Source organism: Hemibagrus wyckioides, linkage group LG11 (assembly GCF_019097595.1).
Source record: "Hemibagrus wyckioides isolate EC202008001 linkage group LG11, SWU_Hwy_1.0, whole genome shotgun sequence".
NCBI lineage: Eukaryota > Metazoa > Chordata > Actinopteri > Siluriformes > Bagridae > Hemibagrus > Hemibagrus wyckioides.
The window spans coordinates 24,524,589-24,536,967 of record NC_080720.1 but is presented as its reverse complement, the minus strand read 5'-3'; the positions used below and the strand labels follow the sequence as shown (position 1 = coordinate 24,536,967).

General features: G+C 38.1%; 1 protein-coding gene across 5 annotated transcripts in view; it reads left to right on the top strand.

Moving 5' to 3' along the window:
• Positions 1-7,804: 7,804 nt before the first annotated feature.
• stk11ip (serine/threonine kinase 11 interacting protein) overlaps positions 7,805-12,379 on the top strand; it is a 49,556-nt gene continuing 44,981 nt past the window's right edge. For 4 of the 5 annotated variants that reach the window (XR_009206099.1, XM_058403414.1, XM_058403415.1 and 1 more), the window contains exons 1-3: positions 7,805-7,962; positions 8,380-8,456; positions 8,565-8,767. Coding sequence is in view for 4 of the 5 variants with exons in the window: in XM_058403414.1 (XP_058259397.1) it covers positions 8,390-8,456; positions 8,565-8,767 (270 nt within the window). In the remaining variant the exon portion in view is untranslated. The remainder of the gene's footprint in view (positions 7,963-8,379; positions 8,457-8,564; positions 8,768-12,379) is intronic. The other variant, XM_058403413.1, reaches the window with a different exon arrangement.

Genomic DNA, 12,379 nt, shown 5'->3' with positions numbered 1-12,379 from the left:
TTTAGCAGCCTTAGTCTGACAAGCCTCTTTACAAGTAGATGGAACTTGAACAGCTGCATCAACTTTAGCACATTTGGAGTTGAGGCTGAGGTCAAGGCCATCTGAAAAATGCTGGTACCTTGTGAAAACTAATACTGAGCCATAAGAAAATTTATGTTGCATTGAAGCACTTCAAGGGAGAACTGAATGTAATTCAACTGAGTGTGGTCTAAAGCTAGGGAATATTTGTGCATATATATATATATATGTAATAGCTGTAAATTAAAGATTAATAAAATAGCTGTAAATATAAAATTAAAAAGCAGAAGGAAGAGCAGTATAAGTTAAGCAGAATAACTTACCCATGATGTCTTCCATGCTAGAATGAGCCTGTTTGGCAAAAGTAAACTGGAAAAAACCCCACTAATAAAAGAGTAAAATATAATGGTGTCTGGAAAACTTCTAAAGAGAAAAACAGGTGGGGCCTTTCAGCAGAGGGGTTTTGGTTTAGGTTATCATGAGAAAAGGATAAAAGGACAATAGATAGATTTTCTAGATTTTAGAGATTGTTGGGATGTTCATCCCAATTCTTGTATCCAGCGCTGTTTGGAATAAACCTTGTATCTGCATTAATCCAGTCTGTAGATATGCCTTCTTTAGTTTGAGTCTTGCTTAACTGAGCTAGTCAGGTCAATGTGGAGTTGGAGTTAGATATAGCAAAGTGTTGGGAGATTAGCATTAGATAAAATATTTTTTGGCTTACTTGTCGCACTGTACCAAGTTACACACAGAGCGGAAAAGTATTTGTTAGGATTCCAAACCATAATCACAGGGGGCAGCTGGAATGACGTCGCTTGAGTCAGCTGTATGGTGTGTGGTCCTAGGTGCTCGTAGTGCTTGCAAGACACAACGAGCGGCTCACACTGCACACACTGATTGGCCTCATCATTTGTCTCAACCACCTACTGTTGAGCCAAATGCATCCGCATGCTGAGAGGGTGGCGCCAAAGACCAGCATAGCTGCAAAATGCTGCTGAGAGACAGAGGTGTCAGAGGGAGGACCGTTGTTTCTACTGTAGTCAAGCTGTCCACCACATTGGCTATTGTCCCCTACACACCTCCAGTGAAGACCTGAGCCACAGCCAAACGTTCACATACCTCCCTGAGTACAAGGACGTAATGTAGGTGTTCAGTAAGGCAAAGGTCAGTGGACTGCCTCCACATCAACTCTATGCTTGCATCAGCGTGCTGCCACACCATGGCCAGATTTACCCCTTGTTAGTCATGCAAAAAAGCTATACAGGAATATATTAAAAAGGCCATCCAACAAATCTATGTCTGGCACTCCATATTCTTTGCATAAGAATGCTTTTTCTTTGTTGCTGAAAAAGCCAAATATTGATTATGTATTGTTCACTGGGGTCTCAACCAGGGCAGTTAAGCAACCCTATACCCTTAAACTAGTCCCCTTAGCCCTTGTGCAGCAAAGAACACCACAGTACTTCACAAAGCTGGACCTCTGCAGTGCATAAAACCAGCTGCTGATACAAGATGGCTTTCAGTACCACCACTAGCCACTATGAGTACCTTGTCATACCATATGGGCTCTCTAGTGCCCCCTCAGTCTTCCAGTGTCTCATAAAAAATGTGCTCCCTGAGCACGGTGCCAGGAATGTTGTCTGGTCCAGCAGATTTCCATGGGTTAACTGCATAGAGTTCTCCTCACATTAGCCCTGATTAGACAGAGCACTTTGTGGTTGGGAGGAGGGATGGTCTTCCTTGTTGCTATGTTGTTCTGTGGCTCAATCCTAGCGTAGAAGTCATTCAGTGCATCTGGGAGGGAGGCGTCACAGTCACATGCAGGGGAAGTTGTAGTTTGTGATCGCCCGTATGCCCGGCCACATGTTCTGGGTGTCCTGGAAGTGGCCGTGGGTTCTCTGGATGTGTGCAAGCTTTGCATCTCTGATGTCTTGGGACAGTTTGGCCCTTGCTGTTCTTAAGGCCGTCTTGTCCCTTGCTCTGAAGACGGAATCTTTAGTCTTCAGCAGCGCATGCACCTTTGCGGTCATCCACGGCTTCTGGTTGGAGCATGTGGTGATGGTCTTGAAGACGATCAGTGCACTTGCCAGTGTAGCTGGCCACTGATGCCATGTACTCCTCCATGTGGATAAAATCGGCTTTTCTGAACATGTGCCAGTCAGTGCACTCAAAACAGTCCTGAAGACCAGAGCTGGTTCTTGCTGGCCAAGTTTTCACCTGTTTCAGAACCAGTTTAGAGTGTCTGAGGGGCGGTCTGTATGCTGGAATTAGTATAACACAGATGTGGTCTAAGTAGCAGAAATGGGGGTGGGTTTAAATTCATTCACCTTCAAGAAAAGTGCATATTATGGACTGGACCATCTGGACTGGAATTTACTGATTAATTATTATCCCCTTATCAAGCGTCTACTTTAATGCTAGACCTTAAATAACTTTTATACAGTGTTGTGTATAACGACAATGAAAGGTGGAAACCTGTAGTAACAGCCTTTTGAAAATGATAAAGAACAAATTAAGTCGTAAGAACAATCCTAAAAAATTCCCAATAAAAAAAAACTTGCCTGAATAGAAAGTATTTGTTTTTAGTAGCTTAATAGTTTTGCCAGCTGAAATCCAATTAATGAAGGAGGACACATGAGGATACAGGCCAGAGTTCTTTCTTTGCATCATATTCCCACTTCTTTTGCTGACTTGGAACTTTGTGGAGCACTTGCTGTTGTCTGGGTTTATCCTCACAATGAACCTTCACATAGTATAGATATAGAATTATATAGATCATTTGATGTGTTAAGACAAAAAATAAAAAAATTTCATCATTTACTCACTCTCAAGATTCTCAAGAATATTCTCTCTTGAATTTTTATCTATCCAGTCAACCAAAGTCTTTAGTGTCAAGTGCATAAAAGTAATCCATATGATTTGAGAGGTTTAAGACACCTAACTGGTAAATCTTATGGATTACTTTGTCTTTATACACTTTCTGAACTGGAATATTTTGGTTGAGTGGACTATCAGAGGATGAACAAAAATGAGGAGATTAAAAATATTTTCATTTGTGATGAACAAAAGTCTTTTGTGTTTGGAACAGCATAAGGATAAGCAAATGAAACAAGTTAAATTTTTGGATGAACTTCTTTAACTGTATTAACAAATGAAAATGTAAACATCTTAAGAGCTCATGAAACAATAAACTAAATATTCTGACATTTTAACAGAGATGTTTATTTTACACATCATAGAAGACAATGTTAGCATTTTAATTTAATTTAATGTTTAAGAATCGGCTTAACAGCGCTCAAATATATGCGGGAAATAGACGTTTCAGCAGTGGTGGACCATCAGGGCCAGCAAGGCCTTCTCTGCTGGCCTAAACAGCAGTGATCTGAATCACTGACTTGCATTTTAATATATTTAATATATTTTTCCATGAATGTATATTAAATTATTCCCAATAGTCTATTATCTACATTTCATAGCTTTTCTCTCGGTTGCACTGCTTCCAGTAGTGTATATTTATGATAAGAGTATTTATCCAATCATATTTCAGCTAGTGGCTGACATCATGTGTTGCCCGGCCGTAAGGCCTTCAGTATCAATAGTAATCAATAGTGCAGGCGCCCGTAGCTTAAAATAAGTGGCAATGAAACTGTTCCATTAACCAGTCAGATTTCGAGTTGGCATCACTGGGGCCATCTAGCAGGCATATGACATGTAAGCAATTTCCCGTCCTTTGATTGGATAATTGGAGTAGTCAGAGGCAGTGACCCGCCCATATACATTGTTTCTATATTCGCATTGTCTCATTTCGGATGCTGCGTCCTCCGGAGATTGCGGTTTTGCTGCATACTTCAACAAGAATGTCTTTTTTGAGAAAAGTAACCGTAATAAAATGGACTATTCCTTGTGAGGTGTGAAATACTGTAGCCTAATTTCTTTTTTACTTTGTTATTTAACGGTTGATTAGTATCAATTGCCGTGGCGTCCAGGGGCGATTCTAGAATTTTCATTTAAGTGGGGCTCAGCCCCCAATGAGGGTATAATAGTAAAAAATAAATAAATAAAATAAAGGTTTGACTAACAGGGTAGGATGGTAAACTTATTGCAGCATTCCACTGTATTGCATAGACGTGTATAACAATTGAGTACTGAACAAGCCAAATATGAGTCTTCCTGATAACACACACACACACTCACTTGTCCTCTGATCCTCACTCTTCGACGCTGCGGTCTGCGGATTGAAGACGAGGAAGAGCCGAAGTTTGCCGCCGTTTTTATATGAAATTTAATATATATATAGCTCTGGAAAAAAATAATAGACCACTGCCCAATCTCCAGATTTGAACCCTACAGAAAATTGAAAAGAGGAAGATGGATGGTCACAAACCATCACGCAAAGCTGAACTGTTTGCTTTTTAGCAAAAAAAGAGTGGTATAAACAGCAATGTGATTTCTTCATGTTACTTCCATCTTTTACCTTTTTACCTAAGACAAAGTGGTGAAGTGCAACAAAATTAGCATTAAAGCATTTGTACACTGGCAGAGGGTAATAGTCAGCTAGATTCTCTGCGTTTACACACAAATATTCAGGATTTGACTCTTGTTGCAGACAGCGCAGACCCAATACTCATTAGTGTGATCTACCACAACAACCATTGACATTGATGTGGTTCTTTTGTATGTAGCAGTTAGTGTTGCAAATGTGGTGTCAAGAAGGCCTTACATCCTTACAGCTGCTTGAATGCAGGTGTTGTATACACTATGTTATATACTGTGAAACTTATCTGCTTCACCTACTTGCACATTTGGGGGAAAGATGGAGCCAGCACTCAAATAGGCTTGCATTACTTGATGGTTTTCAGCTAGCATACTCCCTAGGATTTTGAAATTTCGCAATATTCTTGCGCACTGTTTAAAATAGGTATGCTTACTTTTAAATCGTAAACTCCATAGTCTAATCAGTGGTCCGAATTAAATCTTGCAGAGAGGCTTTGAAATGTGCATGGACATTCAGAAACTGTACACAAAAGCCTGAAGTACGCCATGTTTATGTGCCCTTTTGCATGATTAACAAAGGCATATAATGTCTCCACAGAGATGCCACATTGCTTGCATATGAACATTGTGGGTTCTACGCTACATTTATATAGGATTATAAGTTAACAGCAAGCGATTATATAGAGATTACAAATCACAACGAGACGACTCAACTAAACCCACAAAAGCTCTGTCTGTCGGCTAACAGTTCACATGAACACTCACCTGCACCCAACATAGTCAAACTCATGACAGGGACCTGTTTATGCTCATACTTCGATGGTAAATTATTCTAAAAAAGGAAAGTAAAAAAAAGAAATCAAAGCAAAGTGTCAAAGTGACTCAAAGCAGCTCAGAAACATCATGCGACAATAATTTTTCAACCCTGACTTTATGATCATAGCTTTATTGATTAATTTATATTACTTATGTTTTTTTCATTTTTGACTAGTAAACTTGCTCTTTTAGGTTCTTGGAAAAACACATTCCAAGATATGCACCTGGAGAGAAGTGACATCATTTTATGCTGCCCAAAGCATAAAATTATTTTAAATACATTGTGTATTCTAATACTTTTTAAATGGATTAAGCAAAGGCATAAAAGGTGAGAACCTAGTATAAATTGCTTAGTGGATTAAGGTTTGATAACCTCTATGGTTTAAGTTTTCATATTTTATCCAACGTGCTGCCCATGTGCATTGGGTTCTTTCATATTCACCCTTTAAGAAAAAAACAACAACTGACAACTGGATGAAAGACGTAATTTCCATTTTAAAGTCCTAAACCTTCAATTCTACCCCAAACCCTTCATTTCACCTTTGTCTCTAATAACACAATTTACTTTAACAAAGTAAAGCAGGAGTTTTAATTTCCTCCCCTTGTCACCAAACCATGTCACCTCTTCATTATAAGCACACTACCGTATTATGCAGATCACACACCACATACAAACAGTACTTCTAGTTAAGCACAAAATGTTGCACCCTACATGGACTTAGAATACCATAGAATGGAACAAATGAAAGGAATAAATGAAAATCTTCTTTATATAATAATATAATTTCTAATTACAAAAGGTTTAAACAAACAAACAAACAAACAAGGCCAAATTAACAGAAAAAATATTTGGGAGAAAAAAAAATTGTCCAGACCTCATTTGAACAAGGAAATGTATGAAGAAATTCAGTTTTTTTATATAGCTCTGGAAAAAAATAAGAGACCACTGCCCAATCTCCAGATTTGAACCCTATTGAAAACCTCTGGAATGTCATCAAGAGGAAGATGGATGGTCACAAACCATCAAGCAAAGCTGAGCTGTTTGCTTTTTTGCAAAAAGAGTGGTATAAAGTTAATGTTATTTAGCCAAAGCATTAACACAATTTGTTTACAAATTATTTGCATTTTGTTTTGAGTTATTAAAGCTCTGCAAATACTGCATGATCTTGGGTTATTTTTATGTGTTGTCCTTTCCTTTAAATATACACTCTAAATAACAATAGTTATATTTTGAATTTAGGAGAAATATTATCAGCAGTTCACAAAAATGAAACAAAACTCTTCATCTCACCAAAACATGCACCTGTAAGAAAAAAACATAAGAAACCTTCTTCTATACCTTAGCAACAGATAAAGTGAGATGGTCTTCTTTTCTGTTAACTACTAGCACTTAGAAAAAACAATGTGGATAAAATCATAGTCACACAATATTGCCAAAAACTTTGGGACACACCTCCAAGTCATTGAATTTAGGTGTTCCAATCATTTCCATGTCCACAGGTGTTTAAACTAAAGGCACCTAGGCGTGCACTGTTTCTGCATACATTTGTAAAAGAATGGGACGCTTTCAGGAGCACAGTGAATTCAAGTGTGGTACCGTGATAGGTTGCCACCTGTGCAATAAGTCTACCACTGGAATCTAGAGCAGTGGAGACGTGTTCTCTGGAGTGACAAATCACGCTCCTCTGCCTGGCAATCTGATAGACAAGTCTTGGTTTGGCAGTTGCTAAGAGAACGGTACTTGCCTGACTGCATTTTGCCAAGTGTAAAGTTTGGTGGAGAAGGAATTATGGTGTGGAGTTGTTTTTCAAGGTTTAGACTTTGTGGGAACAGTTTGGGGATGGCCCCTTCCTTTTGCATCATGACTGCACACCAGTGCACAATGCAAGGTCCATAAAGACATGGATGAGTGAGTTTGGTTTGGAGGAACTTTACAGGCCTGCACCTCAACCCGATAGAATGCTTTGGAATGAAATAGAGTAGAGACTGCGAGCCAGGCCTTCACGTCCAACATCCATGCCTGACCTCACAAATGCGCTTCTAGAGGAATAGTCAAAAATTCCCATAAACACACTCCTATACCTTGTGGAAAGCCTTCCCAGAAGAGTTGAAGCTGTTATAGTTGCAAAGGGCACGCCAAATCCATGTTAAACCTTATGGATTAAGAATCATTAAAATTCATGTGCATGTAAAGGCAGACGTCCCAAAACTTTTGGCAATATAGTCTATATAAATTACATCAATAGTTAAACGTCTTAAAGAGTTTTTTCCTACAAGCTGCATCAACTTTAACACTGTTTGCATTTAAAATTATGCGCATTTAAAGATGCACGATGTAGTCGCTGCCGGTGTGAAAGCACAATGGTCTCCGTTCTTCTTACGCGCAGCGCCTACACTGTCGCGTCTCTGCTGTCGCAGCCCATAAATTCGACACATCAAGTCAGTTTGGGATGTCCAGGCCACCGTACTTAGCGTGCTGCTCACGTGATGGGAAGCAAGTAAGCGTCAAATAATGTGTCAATAATGTTAAAGGTTGCCGAAAGTAGCGTAACAAGAGCAACGTTTCTTACACTGTAGTGTGTCTCGTCTCGTATTTGATTTCGTTGTATCAGCAGACCTTTGTTGACATTGAAGGTAACCAGCGTTTTCATTTCAGAAAAGGAACATGTGCGAGAGAAAGTTTGATTTACGTGTAAATTGCTAAGCAGTAAGCTAGGTGATGTGTAGTCTAGATAGGCGTATTTATTTAGGCTACATATTTATTTGTTGTTTATACGTAGCGCTAAATTTTAATTGTAAAATTATTTTAATCCAAACAATCTATATGAAACAGTGAAGAAGCAATTGCTTTCTCAAATCAAAATTTTAAATTATTAATTACTAAATTTAAATTAATACAATTAATAATTAATAATAATAAATAAATTATTTATTAAATTCTTCTAGTACTGAGCAAAAACTAACCACCAACCTAGTGGAATTGCACTCCATCTATCATATCTCCGAATAATTGCGATGTGTATTTTCTACACAATTGATTTTAATGTTCAGTTCCTTCAGGATGTCTGCTACCCAGGACTGCCAGTCCACTCTTGTGCAGAGCCTTGCCACACTGTTGCGGAATAATGGTACTGTCCTCTTTGAGCACTTCCACTGAAGATAATGTATATTTTGTCCACTACGTGTTTTACACCTTTTTTTCTGTCTTATTATTATTATTATTATTTTTATCTTAGGCGAATCTGTGTTGGATGGCTCAAGCACTCTGACTTTGCAGGTGACTTGCGTACAGCATTTGACACAACTCTTTGAACAGTACCTGCTTTCGTGCACACATCAGCACAGCTTCCTGGCTCTACCATCACACCCAGCTGATACCACCACACTGCTCCAGGTGCAGTTCCTCTTTGACATGCTACAGAAGACCATCTCGCTCAAGGTATGGGATTAGTAAGCTTGCAAGGACATTTTTTGCCATAGAATAATTCTTTTTATATGATCTATAAAAGTGATGTGTAGTTGAGAGATTTTATTTACTGATTTTCTTTTTTAATATAGACTATTATTAATTACATTATTTAATATAGAAAAGCGTGTGGTATTTTAAAAATATATTTTTAACATTCAATCTGTCATGCAGCATAGTCAGTTGGCCTATTACTTTTTAAATTTTGTTACAGTAGTAAATGATTTTTAATAAAAACTTTTACCTGGTTAATTGAATTGAATTTTTTTTTTGAATAGTCCATTGAACTGAATGGGTTTAACCTCAGTAAGTGAAAATCATATTGGCTGTGTGTCAGTGGTAAACATTTGCTAGCAGTGGCCCCAGCTTTCATAAATAAATAAAGTCATCAATATGAGGTTTAATTTTTGGCAAATGTCTTAAGTCAGATTAGTTTGGACTTTTGTGGATCCATTTGCTACACCACCATCAGCAATTGTAAGAAAATACACAATATGGTACGAAGGAGCTGACCTGGGCTGTGGCTAGCCCAGATTGTAGATTCGGGCAGCCAGACAATCACAGACATGTCAGGTGTGTACACTTGAGTTATCACTCAGAAATATTCAGAAGACATTCGGGAACTGTCAGTGCCAGCATGAATGTCCTACATTGATCATCAAATTATCTGCAATTTGACATCTCAACATACATACACCATAGCATAGTGTAATGACAAAAGAAGAAAATCCCTACACAAACAGAATTTTAAATATTACATCTCAAATCCAACCAGAATAGGCAATAACTCTAATCCAAATAGATATTCCTAGTCCAAGTAGCTCAAAGTACACTGTCCACAAACATCAATAACCTCTAAAAAAAAAAAACATTACAAACACATACTTGGCTCCATAAGGTTGCCATCAGAATTTTTTATGGTATTAATTGATCAGTGTGGAACCGTTTCTTAACAGATTATGTGCTGGTTTTGTGGCAGTGCTTATAAATTGAATCTCCACATTTGTCAAACACTGTGTATGGTCTCACCCAGTTAGTGGACCATGGACCTTATGTTGGTAATTCTTTACCATGACTTTATCACTAAATTCTAAGGTTATCAGAGTTAAAAGAAGGCAGACCTTCTTCTCTTTCCCCACTAGCATGGCCCTCATATTTCCAGGATACTTTGCAGTATCAATTCCTGTAGTGCTTTTTAACACCTGCTGCTGACACAGGATGTGATTTCTTTGAGTTTGCATTGCTGTTGTAAAACTGTAATTTTTGCAATAATGTAATTGTCTTCAGAGAAATGTGTAATGTGCACTGCCACAACAGGACAGGTGAGTGGGTCGCACTTGTTAATTAACGAGGATTTAAAGCTGACATCATCCTGAGTAATATTGGAGTTTCCACTGAATGTTTTAAATGCCCTCAATAATTGTTCTGAAAAGACCATTAGGTGTTCAACCTTTTCAGCTGTTTTATCCCAGTTAAGCAACGCCTGATTTTTTTTTTTCCCCTCTCCAGTTTTGTTTTTCACTTTTTTTAGTTAAGGCTCCAGACAGAGTATCAGGCAGACACCTACTTAGGACAATACATGCATCACCATCTGTAAATTTGTATAGGTCTGAATATTGTTTCAAGTTTTTAAGAATGGATCTAATGGATCTTGTTTGGCAGGATTAAATTTCCAAATATTCTGGAACACAGCTTTGGAACTGACCTCTATTATGGTCAGAGGGTTTAGTCCCAGTGAAAAAACTGGGACTAAACCCTCTGACCATAATAGAGGTCAGTGGCTCCTCCTTCACTTGTGTTCATAGTCATAGTAGAGTGAAGCCGTTCATTTCCAGCCTCCACTTCAATAAGTGGAGGCTGTAATAATTTTCAAACCAGGAGATTCTTATGGCTTAGCAGCAACATTCTCTATCCCATCGAACATTCCATGTGACCTGTATTTCGCAATGAGGTATTTAACAATCAAGGTTTCTGAACTTGAATGTCTCACTACTTCAGACACAGCCACGGTCAGGCCTCAAGTTCAGCTACACTAACACTCACAAAATTTTAACATGGTCACAGTTTGTCGGAGAAAATCACACTGCATTGTGTTATTGTTTTAAACTTATCAGAGTTTTGGGCCATCAACTACACTACCAATCAAAAGTTTGGATACATCTTCTAATTCTATGGTCTTTCCTGATGTTTATTTCTTTCTACATTGTAAAATAATGCTGAAGGCGGCCGAAATACACAATAATCTCGTTTGAACAGTTGATACTGAGATATGTCTGCTACTGATGCTCTGTAAAGCCTTCATAACGGCGCTAATCTGAGGTGCTGTTAATTGGTGATTTCTGAGGCTGGCAACTCTAAATGAACTTCTCTGCAGCAGAGGTAAGTTTTGGTCTTGCTTTACTGGGATGGTCTTTATGTGAGCCAGTTTCATCATGGTGCTTGATGGGTTTTGCGAATGCACTTGACAATACTGTTCTTGCAAGAACTATTCCAGAACACCTGACCTTTGTGTCTTAAAATAACAACTGACTGTTTTTTGTTGTCATTACATATGGATTACTTAAGTCCATGTGTGTTATTTCATAGTTTTGAAATCTCCAGTATTGTTCTAGAATGTAGAAAATAAATCCCTAAACAAAAAACATTGAATTAAAAGGTGTGTCCAAACTTTTGACTGGTAGTGTACATCACCAGTTTCATTTACTTTAGAAACTATTTATTTATAATTTCTGCCACATTGCTGACGGTCTGTTACTTTAGAAACTTAACGGAATTATAACAATCCCACAATGTTTTAATTACTTTAGAAACTTAAGCTCTTTGCATGGTACCTCAGAAACAATGATTCAAATACAATTCTTTCACTCAAATCCTATTCTGCCCTTAAAATGTTCTTTTCTATATATGTAAAATGAGGGGGTTTCCAAAATCAAAAACAGCATAAAAGAAGAAAAAAAAATCAGTTTTTATTACCTGTCCCTGCTTTTTTGGCAATCCCTCACTGAGTGGCTCGCCAGTGTAAGAAAATAAATGGAGATGTTAATCAAGATCTTAATTAAGAATTTTTATACAGCGCAGCAGTGAAAAAATCCATGAAGTATGTTGGGTTGATTGGAGTCAAGAACATTTTTTATACTGTTCTTTTCGTTTGTAATTTCAATTAAGTACTACGTTTTGCTTTAAATGCATATTGAGTGAAAGAATTGAGTATCACCCAAATGGCTGGTGATACTGATATTTAGCCAGAGGTCTGCAAATAACAGTCACATCCACCTTTGCTTAGTATTGTTGCCGGCATCGTCACCTCAAATGGTCGCATAATGTTAGATAGATAGACAGATAGACAGATAGACAGATACATACTTCATTCATCCCAAAAGGAAATTCAAGTAGTGTTTAAACAGTCAATGTGGTCACATACATCTTTGCTTGGCTGAAGGAATTTGTCCTTTCAGCCACAAGACCATTTGTTAGGTCAGGCACTGATGTTGTGCAAGGACGTCTGAAGTGCAATTGCCATTCTAGTTCATCCAATAGGTGCTTAATGGAGGTGAGGTCAAGGCTTTATGCAGGCCACATGAGTCC